The sequence below is a fragment of the Pteropus vampyrus genome, unplaced genomic scaffold, assembly GCF_000151845.1.
Source record: "Pteropus vampyrus isolate Shadow unplaced genomic scaffold, Pvam_2.0 Scaffold640, whole genome shotgun sequence".
In the NCBI taxonomy this organism is placed as follows: domain Eukaryota; kingdom Metazoa; phylum Chordata; class Mammalia; order Chiroptera; family Pteropodidae; genus Pteropus; species Pteropus vampyrus.
The window spans coordinates 180,670-203,913 of NW_011889421.1; the positions used below are offsets into that span (position 1 = coordinate 180,670).

The following is a 23,244-nucleotide window of genomic DNA, read 5'->3' on the forward strand; positions in this document are numbered from 1 at the left end:
CTGTGCAGGTAGGACAGGGCAGGATTCTGTGTGGGGTGGAGGGGTCAAATGTGTGTGTGTTGGGGAGTGGGCTTCACTATGTGACACAGGACTGCCAAAATCATTTGAGGAATGCCTGGGAATTCTAATCCGTCGTGACCAGAAGACCGCCAGGGACTAACTGAAGCAGGGAAGGAGGTTTTCACCCCATTTCAGCAGATCAGTGCTCTTTTTGCTATGGCACAAGCCCAGGTCCTGACAAACCTTGAAGGTTCGCCATTTTCAGGGGATCCCAGAAGCGGCCAGAGTCTTCGATTCCTCTAGGAAGGGAAAAGGAAGGAGCTGTGGTCCCCCAAGTTCCCAGAGGCCCTGGAGCTTGTAAAGGAGCTCTGCAGAAGATGTATAAAGAATTGACCCATCCAGGCTAAGTAATCTAGGGAGTAGGGGACTGTGTTCCCACGTGGATGGGGACATGCATTCAAGGACTGAGAGCCATTCCTGCCACCTGTGCCCACCCAATGCATATCAATTTCATACCATGCCCGGGGCCAGGGGTTTCACATTTAACATCCAGTTGTATCCCTATAGACTTGGTGTTACTATCCCTGTTTTTCAGACGAAAAGACATACGGAGGTAACTTGCTTAGGGTCTTGCAGGTAGAAAGCAGCGGAAAAGGCTCTTCATGCTTGGATGTCTTGTCTCGAACAGCTACAACGATGGAGGAGTCCCACATAGCAGTCCCCCTAAGAGGAAGAAAATGGAGACAGCCAGGAAAGCCAAAAGGGAAGGAAAGCAAGGAATCTGTGAGCGTCACGTGCCCTGGCCAGCCGCCATGCCTGTGGGAGAGTGTCTCTTTAAGAACCCAGGTGTGGGTCAAGCACCGCACATAGTTTCAGTTTTGGTGGCAGCATCCAGTGTCCTGCTGGCAGCTTCTAGGAAGTCAGGGGTTGTGAACTGGCCAGCAGGCTGTACCCTCGAAACTGAGTCAACGGGAGAGAAGGAAGTAGCTAAAAGTAAGTGTGGCTGCTCTGGGATCCGTGGATGGGATGCCATCTGGGAAGGGACGGGGATGGTTGCTCAGGCAATTCCCTACATTCACAACTCCCAGCTTCCCAGAGCGGAGTGAGGAGGACAAGGGCTGCAGCCTGTGGGACTGAGCGTGTGGTTGGTAAGTAGAGGTACATAGAGATGAGTAAGGACAGGCCTGTATGGAAGCCCCCAGTTTCTGTGAAATATCAGCAAATGGGAATAAGGAATGTCTGTGGTCAGCATGTGAAGTTATCCTCTAAGTTTGGCCCCTGAATTCTCTACTAACTCTCCATTAACTGTGTGACCTTAGGCAAGTCACCTGATCACTCTTTGAGCCTCAGTGTCTTATAACCTGTAAAATGTGGATAAAAATAATACCTATCACTTAGAGTTGATGTGAGGCTCTAATGAGAAAATATGTATGAAATTGCTTTGAAAACTGTAGAGCCAAATAATTGTTTGGTGTTTTTCAATTTAGTTCAATTACTCAAGGACTTAACTGAGTATCAGACAGACCTAGATAAGATATTACACATAAGGTGCTTGGTGCACAGCAGCGACTCTTCTAGTCTTTAAAGCTCTCCTCCTCCAGCTTTCCAGGAAGGGCATGCAGTCCCTCTTATGGGGTTCGAGGAGGCTCTGAGATCCTTTCCAATTTCAACCCAGCTTTGCCCCAGCAGATTCCTGCTGCACCGAGACATAATGTGTCTCACCATCGCATCTTGCTCTTGCTCAGGCAGGAAAAATTAGGTCCTCCAAGAGTAGGTGAGTAAGATGGGCAGAGCCCCATCCCAGGCACAGGCAGCATGTCAGAGTCCTGATGTTCCTAGTGGCTCTGCAGCCAGGAGGCCTCAGACACAGCCTTCCCCTCCCTCTGTGCTTTCCCCTTATCCCTCCTGATAGTACCTGCAAGCCATCACAGCACCCTCGGGAACAAGCACAACAGCTATGCAAGCTACGGCTCCCACCATCCTCAATTCCCTTTGAACAATTCCCAGGCCTGGGGCCACCAAGCTGCTGACACTGTTTTGGACACAGCCTTCACCATTATTCTCCCTTCACTTAGGGAATTATAGTTTCCTTAACATCTGGAGATGTACTGATTCATGGATTAGGGTAGAAGGCAGTTCTGGAACTCTCCATCCATCCTTCTCCCTGGCCTGGATGTGATGATGGAACAGAAAGAGCAATGAACCAGGAGTCAGGAGAGCGTTTACTGTCCCTCAGCACCTCCAGGTCTGCCTGGCAGTAGTTTATAAACAGTATAACAGCAGCAGCTACCACATAGTAAATCCACTTGCTACGGGCTTTCACAGCTTCATCTCATTCCTACCTGAAACAAACGTGGGACATAGTCAGGGAAGGTATCATGATCTCATTTCATAGTTGAGGAAATTAAGACTCTGTGAGTCAGTGTGGGTGGGATAAGGTAACCCGCAAGTATGACAACAACTTTTTGGAACAGCCATTTTGATTTGGTCATGGGATATTTGGACATTGCCTAGAAAACAAAATACCCAACTTTTTTTTTTTAAAGTAGTATTATCCATGCACGTGTTCAGCAGAGACCTCCCTCATCTATATCTTTCCCTCTCTCTGGGTGGACTGGGACCAGGATCCCAAATTCCCTGGCACTGACACAGCATAATGAAGCAGAAAGAAGCCTTGGAGACAATGTATTTGGTTACAGGAAATAAACTTAACATACCCTAAGCATGGTAGGTACTAAATAAATAGCGGCTATTATTATTTTCCAGGAAGAAATTTCTCTGTTGGCACCTAAGTCTGCATTCAGGTATCTCTTCTTAGAAACTATCTTTCCTATGAAAGACAGATAGGAGAGAACTGAACTAACTTCTCTAAGAATGGATTTCCTGCTCCTCCTCTCCCAACTGCTTCAAGACCCTCCGCAGCCTAGCACAGTGGCAAAGAGCTCATACTCTTGATCCAGAACACCTGAATTTCAATCTCATTGTAGTCATTTAAGAGCTGTGTGACTCTGGCCAAATTTTTTATTTCTCTCTGCCTCAGTTGTCTCACCTGTGAAATGAATTTGCGTATTTAATTCTATTTCTAGGGTGTCTGCAGATTAAATGACAATGCAGGTAAAACACTTGGAAATTACTCAGTATGTGCTAGCTAGAACTATTGGCCTTGCTGGTCCAATCTGAGCTGTTCTCCCTCAGTCTTCAAAAGATGCCCAGTAAATATATACTTCTATTTTCTTCTCACTTTAAGATGAAAAAAAGAGAGAGGCCTGTATTGATTTTAGAGAGGAGATGGGACAGGAACTAACATCTTTTAAATCCTGACACCATACTGAAGACTTTACATATGTTTCATTTAATCCTTATGGTGACTCTCTATACTAGGTACGATTATCTCCAGTGTACAGATGAGGACTTGAGGCTCAGAAGGATTGAATAGACTGCCCCCAAATCACACAGCCCCCAAATGAGAGAGCTCAGAGCTAAGCTGATGAGCCCACGCTCTGTGCCACTCTCCAAGTGCATAGCAACTGTGTACGAACCCGGTCCTCCTGTGCTTGACTAATTGCAACCTCTTACCATTGAAGAGCACTTTACGCTATTTAAAGTGTCTCCACGTACATTATCCTATTATCTCCCTCCATATTTCCCCCTCCCACAGAGGCCTCTTAATCTAAAAGAGTCAGGGACTATGACACCCATTTTACAGATGAGGGAGTTGAGCCCAAGTGGTAGAGCTCTTCTGTAGCTTGGGACAGAGCAGGTTCCTCTTCATATTACTGTCCCTTGAGTCCCCAGAACCAAGAAGTCATTTGCCAAAGTGAGAGAAATTAGTCCTGACTTTGCCCTTCTCAGAGAAAAGATGTGAAGGATGTAACCACTCCCAGTTCATCGGTCTTTGCTGAGCAGCTGTTCCTTGCCCAGCACTCTCATGAGAGGCCCTCTGGGGATGGAGACATTGATCTAGTTGGCCCCTGCCTTCCAGGAGCCCCTGCCTTCCACCAGGTAGGGGGGGTGAAACTAATATCTGCACATCACAGTAGGTAGGGATGGAGTCAATAATGGGTGTTTTCAGTCTTTGTTGAAAGGCCATCTGGGAATCCACAAGGTTTATTCTCAGAGCATCATGGAGCTGGTATTTCAAATGCTTAATTTCTGCTTAAGTCTTGTATTAATAGCACTTTGACAAGGATGGGACCAGAAGTCTTAGATCTTTCCATCTCATACATTCTTCAGACCCCTTGGCTAGATTCTCTTTCCCCTACTTTGCCTTTACTTGGAGACTCTCCCACACTCCAGGGCTTACATAAATTTCATAAATTCTCCTAAGCTGCCCTCTGTCATCACTAGTCTGAGGCTCTTCCAAACCACACAGACTATTCTCCCTCTCTAGTGGTGCTACAGTTTCTGGGCTTGTTCTAGTCTGTGTTCAGCCCCTGCATCCATGGGAGATGAGAGTGTAGTCCCAAAAAGACTCAGGCAATGAGTAGAGGAAGTAGGCAAAAGAGTCATTCAATCTAGGGGCTTTCCTTGGCCAGCCTCTCCCCACTCCTCTGAGCTCCCAGCTTCCTGCTCCTCCAAGTTCACACTCACAGGAAGTTGTCAGAAACCACCAACTTGGCTTCGAGTCTCCATTGTGCATGTTCTCTATTCTCTCTGAAGCCCTTGGGGCTGTGAGGCCTCAACTGACTTCCTGCTGTGTACCAAGCAGATGGAGCCCCTAGAGTTGCTGAAGACCATGTGGTTCATCAGCAGCCAAGCCAAGACCTGGTTCAGGAGATACCACTCCCTCTGAAAAAGGAGGAAACCTAAGATTAGACCAGCAAAGGTTTGGACTCCAAGCCGTGGGAGCTGAAGATCTGTCACTCTAACTGCAGGGAAGCTAGCTAAATTCATGTTATAAGGAGGCAAACTCCATTCTCCCTGTCCCAATCCACAACTGTGTTGACATATGTTATGAATATATCAGGGTCAGTAACTTGGTAAAACGAGAAGGATCCAGAACATTCCAGCCTCAGCAATGAAAAAACAACTCTTGTTTTAAGAACCAGAAATGTGCCTTCATGCATGATATACTAGTCTGTGAATCTCTCAAAAGAACGAGCCTCTCTGCTCATCCAAAGAGTAATAATAAGGTATTGATCCTATTCTCGATGAGTCTTAGGACCAAAAATCTCTCTAACCCTCAGATTTCCCATCTGGCAACATGAAGATAATAATAACTATCTCTTGGGTTGCTGTAATAACAGACTAAGTCAGATAAGAAGCTGGCAAGCATAATTGGTGTCCAATAAATGTTATTTCTTTCCTTCTTTAAGCAAATCCTTTAAATACAGCTCCAGCCACCATGAAACTGGGACCTTCATGAGACCTGAATCTCTTAGGTTTGAGACAAAGTCTGGTTTTGAGAAGAAGGGATTTTTAATAATTTTCAAAACCCAGGGTTCTTTCAGCTGTTAGCAGAAAAACCGTGCTTCTAGCTTAGCTTTGGGCAAAGATTTCCTGCTACCGACAGCATGGGTGCCTTTGCCCTCCCATCATCAACCCTGGGACAGGGCTGCATGTTTTCTCGCCAGGGTCACCCTCTACAAGATTTGCCCTTCCAGCTATGCATGCTTGATGCTTTCATCTCTGGCCTGAGGCTGTGCAAAGAGTAATGGGTACACACATGTATCCTCCCCTGACTTGGATATCCACAACCATCCAAGCATCTCACACATATAAGAAGCCTCAGCAGGAGGTCAGGACTCCCATTGGAAAACCTGGTGTCTGACTCTCTATAACCCAGGGCAAATCTCTTTCACCAATCCAGAGGAGGGTTGCATCCCCCAGCTCAACCCATTGGAAGACCCACCCCTGTGTCACAGACGTATTAGGAACATTGTTTATCTAAAGGTATGAACAGGAACCAGAACCAAGGAGAACCTCTGCTGGTTTGGGCTCTTAAAACCACATGTGGCAGTTTTTCCTCCCACCTGCCAGTGCATACAAGGCCAGCGAAAATGGCGGATGGTGGATTCCCTGGGACTCTGCCGCCGTCCCATCCCACATGTTCCAGAGGAGACAGACTTCCCAACCTTCTGACACCTGCTCTTGCCTGGAAGCCTCCCCCATGGTGACCCATGGTGCCCACTCTGGTGGTCGCCCAGCTAGTGTCCCCTGAGCACATCTAGGTTGGGGCTAACACTGGTGTTTGGCTAAGGCCCCATTCCAGAAGTTAATCATTGGCCTGCTGTGAAAGGTCTGGGGCAATTAACCAGAATCAAGGAACTTCAAGCTGCCACTTGATACCCATATCTGTCCCCACCTCCCCTAACCTGCTCCCCTTCCTCTTCCAAAGAACTAGAGGAACAGAATACCTTTATCTCCACAAGGAAATAAAAAGGTTCCTTGCTGGGAAATTCCCTCACAGAAAAGAAATAACCAAGATAAACAACTCTATTGCCTTTGGCTTAAGCTTGTGAAGGGAGTCACAGGGAGGGCCCAAGCAGGGAGGGAAGCCTGGGAGATCAGTCCTGGACTCCCTATTGTTTCAAGTTTCCTTATCTTTATGGGGGCTCCTTACTGCTCAGTGCTTGTTAACATAGTTCTCTCCTTTAGCACCCTCACTGTCAAGTCCATTCCAAAGTTTAAAGCCTGTCAAAGTCCGTGGGAAAGTGAGGACTCCTGTTTCCTCCTCTAGGCTGCAGCTCGAGTCCTGAGGACAGCTGTAATTGGGCTGGGTCCTGGGACCCTCAACCCTCTCTAGCCTTGGTCTGTGTCCACAGATGTGACAAGGTCCATGTGTGCTGCACCCTCTGAGTTGTCTTGTCCTGGATTCTCTATCTTTGTCTGCCTGGCCTGACCAAGAAGGATAACAGAGGCCACAACAGCAACATTTTTAACCCTGACCTCACAACCAGGTCTCCGGGAAATCGTGGGCATATCACTCAGCATCTCAAAATCTTGATTTTCTTATTCATAAAAGAGTTATAATTATATCTGTTCTGTCTTATTTAAGGGGGAGTTATAAAGCTCCAATGAAATAGTGTAAATGACAATGCTTTGATAAGCAACGGAGGCTCTAAAATAACAGGAATAAGCACAAGGGATAAGCATGCTGCTGAGTTTGAGATGTGATACACTGCAGTGGGAGAGGTCAAGTGCTTGGGGATTTTATAGCCAGCCAAAGCTGGGTTCAAATCTTGCCTACCCCCACCCTATCCACCCATACACTTGATCCTCGTGTGACCTTGAGAAAAGCACTTAACCTTTAAGCTTTCACTCCTTCCTATGTAAAATGTGGATAAAAATACCCAACTCATAGGGGGCAATATCAAGTTCGAATGAAAGAACATGTACATTATTTCATTCAGTGCCTGGAACATGGTAAGAGAACAATTGATGGTGGTTCAGATCATCATTGTTACATTTGCAACTTTAATCCTTACTAGGCTTCCTCTGTGGGTCTCGGTTTACTCATATGAATACACTGTAAAATATGCCAGCCCCTCTCACCTCGCAGGGAGGGCAGCTGAGACAGAGAGATGGGGCCACGTGTTGGGAGTAACCAACCATCCAGAGAGATGTTCCTGAGATCTAAGGGATCTTGCTCAGGGCCATGCCTCCCAGAAAAAATGGCACTTGTGTCCCGAACCCAAAAGAACTTGCAAAGAAGTTGAGAAGATAAAAATCTACTTTATAACTTTTGAGAAACAAAAAAGCACTGTGGAGTGACAGGACTTTGAGCTCTAATGGGAAAGGCGGAGCCATTTATTCTTTCAAAAGAATTTATGTTCATTATTGGACATACAAAACCAAACAGGTGTTACAGGAATTCTAAGCTCAACTAGTCTTGGAAGACATAGGAGCTTCATCCTCTTGTGCTATTGTCTTTCAGCATCCAAGCAAGAAATTGGCGTGAGTGACACAGCCCCAAGGGAGCCATCAGCAGTGATGCTGTTCTTCCTCACCTGCCTGCTGGCTGTCTTCCCAGGTGCGTCTGCCAGGTCCCTGTCTACTCCCTGCAGGATCCAATTTCCTGGGACACTGAGATCAGGCCCATCTCCAAGAATACCCCTTTCAAAAAGTACACTTCCTCAAGGTATCACACAGACTAAGAGGAAAGGCCATGTCTGAAAGTGGATTGGAGATCTAGAACAAGAATGGCAAGTCTTCATTTCAAGTCCAGGGGTCTGCTCTTCACTGGGAATTATAAAAAGAAAAAGACCTTGATCTTGAACCAAGCATCTCTATGAGTTGCTATGGGGTTTGGAGGGAAATGACTTATCCTTGCTGGCTCTCAATATTTTCATCTAGAAAAAAAGAAACTAATCTAAAACACATTTTTTGAAATATAAGGAAATAACAGACAGCAAATGCAAAAGTGTAGCACCCTACAAAAGGAATGTTTTTTAATAAACAAGGTATATCACTACATATGTTTGCATTCCATTGTCCTTAAAATGGTTGTCATTAAAGAGCTACAATTAGAATATAATAATGTTTAATCAATACTTTTACCCAATAGTAGCAATTGTCTAGCCTTAGTACATGTAAATAATCCACAGAAGGCAGATGTGTTAGGTGAAAATTTCATCTCTTGGGGTAAGCTGTCAGGATCTTTTCAGCAGGCTCTCCCTCCCATGGCTTTGTTAAACCTCTGTCTTCTGTCCCCACAGTGGTCTCCATGAAGAGTCCTATCTTTGGCCCCCAGGAGGTGAACAGATTGGAAAGTGCCTCAGCATCCATCAAGTGCTACTACCCAGCCACCTCTGTTAATCGGCATTCCCGGAAGTACTGGTGCCAGCAGGGAGCCAGGGGCCGCTGTACAACCCTCATTTCCTCTGAAGGCTATGTCTCCAAGAATTATGAGGGCAAAGCCAACCTCACCAACTTCCCAGAGAGCAACATGTTTGTGGTGGACATTGGCCATCTCACCCAGAATGACTCTGGGCGCTACAGGTGTGGTTTGGGCATGAATAACCAAGACCTGTTCTTTGATGTGAGACTGAAGGTCAGCCCAGGTGAGGATCCAGTCTCCTTGGGCATCTGTAGAAGAGTGAGAGAGAATCATTTCAGGTGCAATGGGAGGGCTTAGGGAAGAATTTCCTGAGAGGCATGAGTGTCCTGGCATGAGGTGAGAAAGGCTATGTGTCCTCCTCCCTACAGAGGCAAGGACTTTTCATAATAGAACATGGGAATGAGACAGAGGGCACCTACTTGTGGGTGGTGGGTGGACCTCTCTAGGTCTTCAGGGCCATAATATTCTAGGATTTTCCTGAGACGCCGGCTTGGAAGAGCAGCAGGAAGACAACTTCTCCCCTGATTGTTACAGGCGAGACAGGAGGTCGACCAGCAGAGAGAGGCAGAAGAGGCAGGGAGAAACTTGGAGGGACCCTTAAATTGCTGCCACTAGGGCAACTTTTAGATCAAGACCTCAGGTCATCAGAAAGCTTCTTTTAAAATGCACTTTTTTAAACCTGGGTTCTATTAATCTATCAACAGTCTCAGCATAAACTAAATGATCCGTTCTTGCCTGAAGACCAAGGCCCTGAAGGGACGGGCCATTGAGCAAGCTTGTTCTAAGTGAGAAAAGAAAAAATAGGAAAGATTTTGTGACAAGGGTTCAATGACAAGGGCATTTTAGATTATCAAGGGAAATTAAAAGAGAAAATGGTCTTAAAGGAAGAAATTTGGAGAGACTCCCAAAGATATGTTTTGCTCCTTTGGGATATGCTCGGTATTATCTGTAGACCGAATAAAGAGTTCATGCAGGTGGCCATGGAGATTCATAAACTCTTAAAAGCCAAGGAGAGCTGAGAGTTGACTTTATATAGGGTGTCCAGAGGAACAGTGGAGACAATGCAGCCTCTGATCAAACACTTTAAATGGCAGAAATCAATTACTTCACGAAGAAGCACATTCCATGTTTAGACTACTGTAAGTTTTAGAAACTCTCCCACAATACACTGAAATCTGCCACCCTATATTTACATTCATTCTGTTCATATCAGCATGAATTAATTTGGGCACCTACTGTGCATAGGCACCATGCTAGGCATGGCAGGGGAGTCAAACATGAGTGAAGCATGTTTTTGCCCTGGATAGACTTCCAGTCCATGGAAGACATAATTAAACTATACACAAGACTGGATGTATAAGTGATACAGATGTAAGTATCAAGAGAGCACAGAGGAGGGAGAGATTAGTGCCAGCTTGGGGAGGGCTTCAAGGAGGAAAGAGCAATAAAGCCAGGAATTGGAAGATATATTCTGATAGTGTCCCTCTGGGGAAGAGGACATCCCAGGTGCAGGCACACCCAGACTCTAGGAACACCGAGCTCTCCTATGTGGCAGGAGAGTGACATGACAACTTGTTCCCCACCCCTCACCCTGCAGCTCTTGGACTCCTAAATGGCACTAAAGTCTACACAGCAGAACTGGGAAGAACAGTGACCATTAGCTGCCCTTTCAACTCTGAGAATTCTCAGGAGAAGAAGTCTGTGTGCAGGAAGACAGACGAGACCTGTGTCCTAGTCATTGACTCCAGCGGGTATGTAAGCCCCAGCTACTGCGACAGGGTTCGCCTCAGTATTCAGGGTACCAGCCAGCTAGTGTTCAACTTTGTCATCGACCAACTGCAGCTCAGTGATGCTGGGATGTATGTCTGCCAGGCTGGGGACAATTCCAGAGCTGATAAAAGCAATGTTGACCTCCAAGTGCTGAAGCCTGAGCCCAAGCTGGTTTATGGAGACCTGAGGGGCTCGGTGACCTTTGACTGTGCCCTGAGCCCCAAGGTGGCAAATCTGACCAAATTTGTATGCCGGGTGAATAATGGCAAAGGCTGCGAAGTGGTCATCAACACCTTGGGAAAGAGGGCTCAGGCCTTCGAGGGAAGAATCCTGCTCACTCTCAAGGACAAAAGCTCCTTCAGGGTGCATATCACTGGCCTAAAGAGAGAAGACGCAGGGCACTACCTGTGCGGAGCCCACTCTGATGGCGAACCTCAGGAAGGCTGGCCCACCCAGGCTTGGCAACTCTTCGTCAATGAAGGTGAGACTTGAGAGGGAAAGAAGAGGTAGGGCAGTCTGGCAGATGAGATCCTAGCTCTCTGCTTGTGAGTCTATTCAATATTCTCCAGTCAGTTAACAATATCTGCTCACAGACAAGCCCTGAACTGGATGCTCTGTGGGCATCTGTACAGGACAGCTAGAAAACACAGGCTCTTCCTCATGTTACCTCCTAATTTTTCTTCTCTGTCAACAAAGGCCTCTTGATGGCTATCCCTGGTTAATAGAAATGAAGGGAGTGATGCTCCTGATTGAGGCAAGACTTGTAGACTGTCTGGGTTTCAGAGAACCACAGTGAGAACCTAACATGAAATCCCAGTGCCATTGAAGGGGCCATCTGTCCCTTCTCCCTGACCCTTAAGCAGAATGGCATCTCATGCCTCACATTCAGTGGGAGGAGTGGCTTATCTTGGTCTCCAAGTTTTCCCAGGAAGGCAATGCCTCCACTTCTAAATTTTTCTCTCCAACACCTCTTAGGATTATTTGTTATTCGGCACGCCCTGGCTTACTTAGTTCAACATTGGCGAGCCTTCGACGTGGTGAAAAACTTAAATCTCTGCTGCTTCTCACTCTGGAGCACTCTGCATAGAGTTACCCTTATAAGGAACAAACCAATACTTACAGTTCAATGTCACTGCCCTTGTGACTTTTCAGGGGCTCACATTCCCTGAGCGCGATTTCTCTGTCCAGCTTGGGGTCCCTACCACATTCCTCAGCACCCTCGGTCACCCAGGGTTACCACTGGACCTCAGCATGAGCTTCTTGGAGGACTGTCCTCTTTGAGAGAGCCCTCAAGGTCCTCAATAATTAAACTTATCCGTGCTACATAGTTTATATTTTAAATCATACTGTTCTAAATATATTTTCTTAATTTGAAGGAGATGTATCTGGCTGTTTTTGTGGGACAAGCTAATAAACAGACAAAAATTTATTTAGAGGGAGATTTTGTAAGAAGCCCACAGAGAAGGGCTGATAGTGTCTCCTTAAACTCCTTCCAGTCTCTACTCAGAAGATGGAGGAAAGAAATGAGACATCCTGACTAGTGGTGAAGGTCACCGGGGTCTGGTCGGGTGGTTCCAGCTACAGGCTCTGTGACATTAGGAACATGTTTTTTTAATTTTCTGAGGAGGGTGATGTGATTAGTCTAAACCTCAATCTTCCCCTGGCTAAGATCATGGGGAAGAGCCTGCTCAGACCATGTTGCTGTCTTTCCATCCCATTTCTGTCTGTGCTTCTAGAGACAACGATTCCCCGTAGTCCCTCTGTGGTGAAGAGTGTGGTAGGAGGCTCTGTAGCCTTACTCTGCCCCTACAACCCTAAAGATAGAAACGGACTGAAGTACTGGTGTCGCTGGAATGGGGCTCAAAATGGTGGCTGCCCGCAGCTGGTGAGCAGCGAGGGGCTGGTGAAGGAACATTACAAAGACTACGAGGGCAGGCTCGCCCTGTACGAAGAGCCAGGCAATGGCACCTACACTGTCATACTCAACCAGCTCACCACCCAGGATGCTGGCTTCTACTGGTGTCTGACCGACGGCGATACGCACTGGTGGTCCACAGTGGAGCTCAAGGTTGTCGAAGGTAAGAGCTGAACTGAGGCGCAAGGGAAGGGAGGCAGCCCCAGCACTCCTCCAGTTGGCAGCGGCCTCACCCCCCAATCACTCCTCCTACTTTACGTACCTCCATATTGACTGGACAGAATTCAGGAGAGAGCCCACCTGTGGAGAGGCCATTTTTTCATACCTGTAACAAGCACCCTTCCCTGCACACACTCCATACTCTTCAGACCACCACACGTAGCACCTCTCATCATCAAGAATGCCGGCTTCTTTTAACGTCTGTAAGGTGTTAGCTGAAGGAGAACAAAGCTCTTTGTATTGAGTCTAGAAAGAAAGAGCAAGGAAAGCAAACTAAAGCGAGTGTGCAAGGGTCTCTGTTCTACGATAGACTGATTGATCCATGGTGGTCATCCATAGTTATTACATGGCGCATAATTACCTTTCTTATGTATTCAGTGTAATGTCATTATTTACAATGCTGTCCAAAGAGGAAATGGGCTGTGGACAAAGGTCCCCACCACAGTCACTTCCCTGTAGCATCATCACCAATGCCAACTTCTGTGCCTATTCACTCCCCACTCCAGGAGAACCAAACCTCGAGGTACCCACGAATGTCACTGTTGGGGTGGGAGAGACTCTCAATCTCCCCTGCCACTTACCATGCAAATTCGCCTCCTATGAGAAATTCTGGTGCAAGTGGAGCAGCAAAGGTTGCAAGGCCCTGCCCAGCCACAACGAGGGCTCAGGCCAGGCCTCCGTGAACTGCAGCCAGGGGAACCAGCTCATCTCCCTGATCCTGAACTCCGTCACCCAAGAGGACGAAGGCTGGTACTGGTGCGGGGTGAAGGAGAACCTCCGATTCAGAGAGACTGTGGCTGTCTATGTGGAGGTCAAGGAAAAGGTGAAGGGTGAGTCTCTGAGGGCCAGGTCTGCATCCCCACAGACCCCAGAGAAAGGCTCCTGCCTAACAGCTCTCCATCGGGGTAGGGTAGGGGGCCAGGTTTGGTTCTAAGAGGCTGGGCGCAAGGGATATTTAGCCCCACATGGCCTTACTTAGCCCTCTAAAAAGGGCAACCCAAGTAAACACATGAACTAAGAAAAAACAGTAGGTTTGATGTTCAGCCTCAGCTTCAGGACAAGCCCCATAGTTGCCCTTTCAGGACATTTTAAGCCCTTTCTGTATATAGAGATTTTCCTCTTTCTACAGAAATTTCAAAGTCACTGTCATACACAGTATGCTCCCCCAAAGCCTGCTCTCAAAAGAGGGCCAAATACCTTTTCATACAAGGTCTGATAAAGAATTAAGGCAACCTCTTCTAGTAAGTTTGCATTTTAAGCGTCTTTTTTAAATGTTACATGAAATGTTTTATCCTTAATGAGGAGGGTGTTTTGTCTGGGTCAGGCTGGTCTGGTTCACTGAGGGACCCAGAGCCAAGCTACCGCCAGGGGGCAGCACTACCACACCCAGCCCTACAGTCAGGAGGCCCTGAGCAGAGTTTCAAAGCTATGAAAAATCTGTCTCCAAATGGTATGTCAGCCCTTAAGCACAGCTGGATCTGTGATATGGATCCTTGTAGATGGAAATGACTGTGGTATTAATGGGACAGAGATCAGCTGGGACAAACTAGAGGAGACTATCACTCTATTTCTAATGTCATCTTGGACCCTACCCTAAGATCTCCTTCTGACCCTATGAGTCATAATGAAGTCCCACTCCTCAGGCTCCCTAACCTCAAGGAGTGAAAACATAAAAAGCCATAATTCAGCCCCACTCTGCTCTCTCCACGGTCCAAAGATGTCAGCCAAGTGAATGCCGCTCCTGGCGAGGAGGTGATAGAGCCAAGGTCTCAAGATGTCAGCCAAGTGGATGCTGCTCCTGGTGGGAAGGTAATAGAGCCACGTGTCAGGAAGATTGAAAACCAAGTCGTTCAGGATCCCAAGCTTTTTGTGGAGGACAGTGAAATAGATACTGGAGACTCAGCTCACGGAAGAAAAGCACCTGCAGACCCTGGCAGGTAAGGAAGGATTCAAGGCTCCCCACTTGGAGAACATCCTGGAGGCTAACTACCTGAGGCTGTTTGCCTCCTGATAGTGGGGGCAGCTCTTGCCACTGCTTGTCTCGGGAGGGACCAGTGGTGCTCTCTGCAGCTGGGGCCGTGTTTACCACCCAGTTCAACTTCCCGGGCCTGGGATGCAGAGAAAGCCCAGTCCTTGCCTTTGCCATGTCTGGAAGGGCTTCTTAGGAGAATGGAGCTAGAAGGCTGTATCAAGAGAAGAAAGTAGATACACCTGGGAGGAAGAACTAGCCAGAGTTACCTGCCAGCACACTGTGGGGTCCTCAGGTTTCCCTTTCAGTGACTAACTGACTCAATCTTTCTTCTAGCTCTGTGGGACAAGGTGGGAGCTCCACGGTGCTGGTCTCCACCCTGGTGCCCCTGGCCCTGGTGCTGGCACTGGGGGCCTTGGCGGTGGGAGTGGTTAGAGCCCGGCACAGGAGGAACGTTGGTGAGCCCCTGGGCTGCTCCCTGCCCCCCACCTCCAAACCCTCGGGTGGGGGCTGCCATACTTTCTGCTCTTTCATTGGCTTGAGTAAGGGTTCTAGGAAAGCAGGGTGAGGAAAGTTAAACCCACAGGTACCCCAAACTTACATTGAGTCCTGCCATCCAAATGCTTTCTCTGGAAGGCCATCCATGATTGCTCAGGGTCTAAGTCCAGAGGCAGGGCTTCCAGGAAGAGGAGAGCAGGATGCTGAGGGACCTGCACTTCCAGCCTAGTTTGAGAACTAATTGGCTGTGTGACTTTGCATGTCCCCATTTCATGCCTCAGCTTCCTCATGGCTCAAGGCAAGAATCATAATAACTACCTCAAGGGGCTGATGCGAGGACAAAACGAGATGCTGTGCATTGAAAGCTCGCAGAGTAACAAACAGGTCAGGGATTAATGAGACTTGATTTCCTGTGGAAAGGGACTAGGGAGCAGAGGCAGAACATTTCCAATCCGCTTTGAGTCAGTCAGAGGTGAGCAGCCGGAGATCCTGACCCTACTTCAGCCACCCTTTGGGGCTCCCTCTGCTGTTCTTATATGTCCCCAGCCCCATCCCTACACCAACTCCTCTTTCTCTGGGACAGACCGGGTTTCAATTAGAAGCTACAGGACAGACATTAGCATGTCGGACTTTGAGAATTCCCGGGACTTTGGAGCCAATGACAACATGGGAGCCTCTTCGATCACTCAAGAGACAGCTCTTGGAGGAAAAGATGGTACGTCCCTCACTGACGGGGATTCCTGACCCTGGGAGAGCAGGAATTAGAGCTGACTCTGCATCTGGGGTGGGAATATGAGGCTGGTGAAGGCTAATCCACTCTGCTCTCTTCACACAGAGTTCATGGACACCTCCGAGAATACTGTGGAAACCGAACAACCCAAGAAGGCAAAGAGGGTAAGGGTGAGGAGGGAGAAGGTCTCATCCGTATTACAAGGAAACACAGCATGAGGGACTGTGGTTAGAGACCAGGAAAAACTACCTCAAAGTGGGGGCCGACGTCAGAACAGGGAAGGTAGTGTAAACAGTGTCTGGGCGAAATGTTTGAGGGCGAGACGTATCTTACTGGTGTGGTATTAACACACCAGTAAGGAAGGAGATGGGCTGCGTGTATAGGCTATAAACATGCAGAAGGGAGGAGGAAGGCAAGTACATGATAGATTTGACCACAGGGCGGAAAGGTCAAAATGTCAACCACTGGTGATTAAGTGGGTGTTCCTCCTAGGCCATGGAGCCCATGGACTTTAGGTCACCCATCTTTCCTTGAGAATTTGCTTGGGACTAGCCTTCTGCCTGGGCCTGGGTGACATTTGCTGGTGTTGGGCAATTCGATAGCCACTAGAAGGCTCTCCTTACCCCAACCAAGTGCTACATTTCTTGAAATCCTACCAGAAGTGACTCCTGACATCGGATCACATATTATCCTCCCCTTATGTCTCCCCGATCCCAAAGTAATAACTTTTGTGATAATATAGTAAGTGATATATCTACTCTTCCTCAAAGAAGCAGAGACCCCAGCTTTTGGAACAATTAGGGGAACAAGGTAGTTCTGGAGACAGTCTTCCCCTCTAGGCTTGTGTTGTGTCTCTGGGCTGGTAGAGAAAGAAAAACATAAACCACTGTGGCTGATGCCAACCTAGACCCCCTTGCCCTTGTGAACTGTGTGGGCAGAGCTTCCGGGGACAGGCCCAGGCAACAGAGGAGGTTCCACTCCATGTGTCAGAAGGAGGTAGTGAGACAGAGGAAGATATTTTTAGAAGCTGCAACTTTCCATTTATCAAAATTAGTACCTCTTGGTGAGTAGTGAGCACAGGGCTGGAATAAGAACAGGGGGTTAACATGGGCCCAGATTGCTTGGGCCAAGATTATGAATTAGGAGCCATAATGTATCTTCTTCCTCCGACTCCCACCCACTGAGCCAACGCTCCAAACTCTGACCCCTCTCCTGTCCTCCCTCAGTCCTCCAAGGAGGAAGCTGACATGGCCTACACCGCCTTCCTGCTCCAGGCCAACAACATGACGGCCAACGTCCAGGATGGCCCCAGCGAAGCCTAGGCTGAGAGCCAGCTGTCTGTCTCCTTCTACCACCCTTGACAATCACCTTTAGAATCATGTTGATCTTCAGTGTCCTCACCTTCAGGGGCTCCACTGCCTGCACACACACCCCACCTAGGCTTTTCCTGGAGAGCATTCTGGTCCCTCCTCAGTGGCATCCAAGCCTGGCCTCATTGTTGCTGTTTGGGGTGAAGTGATGTAAGTTCCCACCTGCTGCTTATTTCTAATGAGAAAGCCTAAGGTGCGAAAGGAGAATTGAGATTTTAGAGGGGCCTTGCCAAAAGAAGAGAGACCAGGGTGGGTGAGGAGATAATTTTAGAAAGGAAGCCCAGTCAAGGCTTCTCTACACCCTTATTATGGGATGCTGAGGAGGGACTTGTCTCCAAAGAGCTAAGGTTTAAGGTCTTTTTCCCTCTGAGCTCTGTACCTCAACCAGCATCTGCAAGCTGGCACTTGCTAACAAATCAAAACTGTGACTTCATTAATAATTAAAGACTGTGATTGCAACCAAAGAGGCTGACTACATTTGTCCCTCATACTGCTGTTCCCCGGGCAACCCTTTCAGAGCAGTTTGCTCTGGTCCCACTTTCGGGCACCCAGGACATGTGTCTAAACCAAAGTTTCCTCCATCTCCAACACTGGGCTGAGGGGGAGCTAGGAGACTGCCTCTAAGTGGGATCAAGATTATCTTCAATAAAGGAATAGTTTGGGGTCTACGCCAATGATCAAGACCCTAAAGCTCTGTATAAATAAAAGACTATAATGAAATAAACTGAAAGCAGGTATAACCACTGCTCCTCTTAGGCATTTTTTAAAAAATCTTGATAAAGCACTCATGGAATACTTGACCTTGAATCTCACACCTTCCTAGGGTATCCTCCAAGATCAAGAGGCTGTTAAGCAAAACTCCAGTAACCAAATGAGTAAACTCTCTCCATAGGAATATCACATAGAAGCTAGTTAAAGGATAACAGGTTTTGGATAACTTAGTGTCCAGTCCTGAGTTGATCCAAAGTCTCTTGGGGGACAGTGCTTAGATAAAGGACTCCCTAGTCTGCTAAGGCCATTCCTAGGTTCTGGCACTAAACTAAGCCCCTAGCCTACCCCAGATTCCTCCTTAGGGCCTCTGTGTGGAGAGCTCTCTCTGAGAGAAAGTTCTTCCCAGCCTTGTATCCAGCCTTAGGTGGGGCAGAACCCTTACTTCTCCCTGGGCCTTGAATGTAATGCTTCTGGTATCACGTGCTTCCCAAGCCTTGACAGAACTCAGACTTCAGTCCTCCTTGGTCTCCCCTCCAGCCCCAGTGCCCGTGTCCAGTCCTGAACCTTGGGCTCCTCCCCAGCCAGGAGAGGTGGTCATCAGGAACATTTCCCTGTTCTCTATGATTAGGATGCATATCTAGTTTCTCCTGGAATAATGGCAAATTATTCTGAGAGAAGCAAAATCACTAGGTCTGTCAGAACCTATTACTATCTCACCCCCAAGAAGCTGTTCCTTGGCCTACCGAAGGGTCATGCCTGGGGCAGAAGAATTAAGGTGTGGCTTTTGTGTTAACACCGGTGACCTGGAGCCCATCTTGAGCTCGTACCACCTACCCCAGTCCCTAGAACCAAAAGCCAAGAAATGTCACAAAGCTGCTGACAATCGTATACTATTCTTGGCTGATATTGTCAGTAGGTGATAGTAATTATGGTAATGTACCTGCACAAAGTCTGCCTGCTGTTTATGCAGTACATTGGACAGAGAAACCCTTCTATGAGGAGCTGGTCTATAGCCAACATGGGACATCTAATAAGTTGAAAAGTCACCATTTTGGGAGAGTATATTAATTTCCTAGGCTGCTGTGACAAAGTACCACAAACTGGGTGGCTTAAAACAGCAGTAGTGTACTCTCTCACCATTCTGGAAACTAGATGTCTGAAATCAAGGTGTCAGCAGAGCTGGTTCCTCCTGAATGCTCTGAGCAGATGTTCATGTTTCTCTCCTAGTTTTGGGTGGTTGCCAGCAATCCTTGGCAATCCTTGGCTTGTAGATGCATCATTCCAAGCTCTGTCTCCATCATCACATGGCATTCTCCCTGTGTGTCTCTCTGTGTCTTCACATGACCTTCTTATAAGGACCCCAGTCATTGGATCTAAGGCCCATCTAGTTTGACCAGAAGGGTTTGACCTCATCTGCAAAATTTCTTTTCTAAATAAGGTGATGTTCTGAGGTTCCAGGTAAACATGGATTTTGGAGGGACACTATTCAGTTTGGTACAAGGGAGTAACAAATCAACTGTGGAGTTGATGATTATACACCAATTAGCAATAATCAGTGTCAAGCAACCATTCAGAGAACTACTTAAATATTTCTGATGACAAGAAAATCTTCCTCAAGTTCTTCAATTATTTTGATTTTTTCATTAAAAAAAAAATCCATTATGTATAATACATTACTAAGTTTCAATAGTGGCTGAGAATCTGTTTTTAGTGGTAGTTGATTGGGTTTGTAAAGCTAAAACATATATCATTTGTCCAAGATGTTCCCAAGACCCAGGACAGAACAGTGGACAGCAGAGAGGAACTGACTGTGATATGGTCTGTGAAGCGGGTCCCCAAGGCAGAGAAACAAGTAGTGCTCTCCTACCCACTAAGCTTCTCTGAAATATGAACTCTTCTAGGGAGTCTGTACAATAAAAATAGTAGGAGATCATCTCAGAAAGACTACACATCTAAGTAGATAGGACACACTGAAAGAGAAGAAGGAGATCAATGGTCCCCGGCTGGCCAGGGAGATGAAGCAGGATGGGAAGGAAGATGGCCAAGCTATAAGATTCTAGAACTAGAGGCTTGGTAAGCCTACCCTAAGGCTGATGAGGTAGGGTTGGCCAATCCACCCTCACTAGAGCCAAAAGTCTTTATTTAAATGTGTGAAAGTGAATATTTTAAAACCCAGGTTTTTGTCGATAAATCACATTAAAATTCATCCAAAATTCCCACATTTGTGGTTCTAACTTTAGAACAACAACAAGAATATGAACATATTCAGGAAATAAATCTTACCAAAATTCTACCATTTCTTATAGCAGAAAGTCATGAATAAGCTTGCTATAAAGGTTAACCTTCCCAAAGCCCCCTTCCTGTGGAGTGGCTCACTCTGGAACAGGAAAGCCTATGATCCAAGTTCTTGGAAAGAAGGGACTGTAGGATGCCTGATCCAGGTGCTTCTACCTAGGTGGGCTACCTGGTGAGTCTAGCAGGCAGGGGGATTTTCATGGACCGTCTTCAGCGAGAGCAGTGTTGAGTTATGAAGAGGGTCACTTGAGAATCTTGGCCCACAGTCTGGAAAGGCCCAGGGGATGGCCCTTGGGAGAATGGCCACATGAGAGGTCAAAGTAGGGTGATGCAGTAACCAAGCAATGATGACAACCTCCACCTTAATGACCATGGCTAATCTCTACTGCTCTCTTACTGTATTCTAGGCACTGTGCTAAGCCCTTTACAACGCTGACCTCATGCAATCGTCACAACAACCTCATGAGAAATATTCCTATCCCACCTGTAACACAAGGAGGATAATAAACCTAAGTTATTATGGAGATTAAATGAATTTGCCTAAAGAATATAGAACAATTCCCAGTGTAGCTGGTGTTATTTATTGCCTCCACCTGCCTATCATCAGGGTCTGAATTTTTTCCACTAGATTCATACCTTCTAATCAAACATTGTTCTTAGAGGTTGTCTGCCATTGGGCCCCCTGTCATCAGTGAGCTTCAGCTTCTCAGACCTTCTCCTGAGGTAGGAGCACAGGGCAATCCAACAGCCCTTGAGTCAGAAAAGAGGAATGAAATTTATAGGGGTGGGGGTGGTTAGAAAGAGAGAGAAGAAAACAAAAATGGTAAACTTTCCCTACTTTGCAGTTTGGCCAGGGGTCAGCCTTCCCATGGGGCCCCAACCATGAGACCCTGGGTTGGGGAAGTAGAGACTGGACAGGCCAAGGGCTGGGAGTTTCGATCCCTCAGACTCCAAACATTAACTTCCTGCCTGGCAATTCTCAGACCCTTAATTCTTACTCTTAACAACCCAATGTAATGTTTCACACATCATGTGAAAATCTCTGCTACCCATTCATCCTACACATCTCTAGCACTGCCTGGCAGGCCCCAGCCACAACACAGCCAGCCCCTCATCTTCCCACAACACATATTCACGCATCGCACAACACACGTCACATTCTTAGCCACACATCACATATTCGCATGTCACACACTACACATACATCATTATGCCTCACATCATGCACTCACACACTAACATATCACACATAACGCACTCCCACATCACTCCTGACACTGTCAAACACAAAGCATACTTCACGCTCCACAGCACGGTCATACACCACTCATCTCTTACACATCACATACCATACACTCATACACTTACACTTGCACACTCTCATGCACATAGTCACACCCACAACTCATTCATTCATCTATTCTCTTTCTCCAAGGCAACCCAGGCCTGGAAATCCACAAAAGCCAGAGCCCAGCTGTGTGACAGCTGTTAGGCACTGTGAAAAGCCCACCAAGTTGGGAAGGATGGAGGCTGATGGGAGCTGAGAACTCTGTCAGTCACTCACTCTAACCAGAGGCCTGAGGCTGCCCACTGACACCTTGCCCAGCATGGTTGGAGAAAATCACAAGTACAGGTGCACTGGGCTAGTGGAGACCCAGATAGGGGTGGGCAGAGCAGGCTGCCTACTCCCACACATGCTTCCTCTGCACCTGCTCTGAGCCTCACATTTGACTTCCAATGCGGATGTCATTGTTTTATGTAGAGCATGTGACAAATCTGACATGTGGGGGCCGGTGGGGAGTGGTGTGCACGGAACCACTGAGGAGCCTGAAGGCTCTGTCAGCCACATCCTCCCAGGAGGGTATGGGAATAGCCCAAGTCCTCTGTTGGGCACAAGAGGCTACAGAGCCTGTAGGTGGGGCCCTGGGAACCAACCTAGGACGTAATATCCAGGAATGAAACCCTGAGACTCCTCCAATAAATGAAACGATAGACCACACATCTCCACATTAGAGGGCTCTTAAAGCACTTCCATGAGCATGGTTTCTGCTAGGCCTCATGAAAGCCATGTGAAGTAGGCAGGGCAGGGACCATGCCTATTTTATCAGTGAGAAAACTGAGGCCCAAAGCTAGAAAGTGACAAGGCAGGGCCAGAACCCAGATCTTCTGACTAGAACTCCAAGCTCTTTCCATGATACCAAGCAGCTGATTGGCTCAGCATCTCTCTCTTCATAAATCACTGGGCCATACCCTTGGACCCTCAGGGTCCTGAAGGGATAGCTTGGCCAGGTTGTTATGACTTTAGGCTGAGTTGTTGTGTGACCTACCATACCCTCTCCTGGCATCGCTCCTGTGGTCACTGGAGAGTGGCCTCTGTGAGAGGGCAGCACCTTAGGGAAATAGCTGGGAGAGAGGAGAGGTGGCTAATCTGAGGAGCTGGGTGAGCTGTGGTTAAGACCTCAGAAATAATGTCCTGTAGAAGGAAATGCCAGCAATCATCTAGTTGACCTCCATTTTCTAAGATAAAGAAATCGAGGCTCAAAACCCATTGTTAGTATTCCCACATAGCGAGTGCTCAAAAATATTAGTCAAATGAGTTCCAGGGCCACAACCGGCAGCTCTGACTCAGGCCCACACTCTGTCCACACAGCCTTCTTCAGATGGAGAAAAGTGGTGACAGGCAATTTTATCTTGGAAAAGGACTCTGGTGCTGACATCAATGAATACACACGAAGCCTAGAAGGCGCCTCCAAGAAAAAGTGCCCAAGGTGAAGAAATATCACGCTCGATAATTTTTAATAGCCTTTAGGATCTGCCTAGAGGCCCCTTGACCCCTGGTGACCTGTGACCCATTTTCAATCAACACAACATGTTTTCTCAACTCCTGATTTCCGCTGTGGTTTGTCGACTTTTTTTTTTTTTTTTTTTTTATTCTAAGATTAGTAAGCAAACAAGACAGGTTGTCATTTCCTCATTTTCAAGGCTTGC

At 47.2% G+C, this 23,244-nt stretch overlaps 1 protein-coding gene across 2 annotated transcripts; it reads left to right on the top strand.

The window, feature by feature from the left end:
* PIGR (polymeric immunoglobulin receptor) lies at positions 1-17,760 on the top strand. Of its 2 annotated transcripts, none has more exons than XM_023525888.1 (11): positions 1-8; positions 7,877-7,972; positions 8,658-9,002; positions 10,377-11,030; positions 12,286-12,627; positions 13,190-13,513; positions 14,401-14,620; positions 14,989-15,110; positions 15,734-15,865; positions 15,986-16,044; positions 17,107-17,760. In XM_023525888.1, the coding sequence occupies exons 2-11, from the start codon at positions 7,933-7,935 to the stop codon at positions 17,200-17,202; spliced, it is 2,334 nt and encodes a 777-aa protein (XP_023381656.1). In that variant the 5' UTR covers positions 1-8; positions 7,877-7,932; the 3' UTR covers positions 17,203-17,760. The 2 variants fall into 2 exon arrangements, with proteins under 2 accessions (XP_023381656.1, XP_011383291.1); XM_011384989.2 differs by lacking the exon at positions 1-8 and adding an exon at positions 894-993.
* The last annotated feature ends 5,484 nt before the right edge of the window (positions 17,761-23,244 follow it).

What these genes read in the sequence shown, in the direction of transcription:
- PIGR (XM_023525888.1), top strand. Translation starts at nt 7,933, where the DNA reads ATGCTGTTCTTCCTCACCTGCCTGCTGGCTGTCTTCCCAG. An exon ending in GCACCTGCAGACCCTGGCAG is followed by an intron (nt 14,621 to 14,988) that starts GTAAGGAAGGAT and finishes TCTTTCTTCTAG; the next exon opens with CTCTGTGGGACAAGGTGGGA. An exon ending in AGCTCTTGGAGGAAAAGATG is followed by an intron (nt 15,866 to 15,985) that starts GTACGTCCCTCA and finishes CTCTTCACACAG; the next exon opens with AGTTCATGGACACCTCCGAG.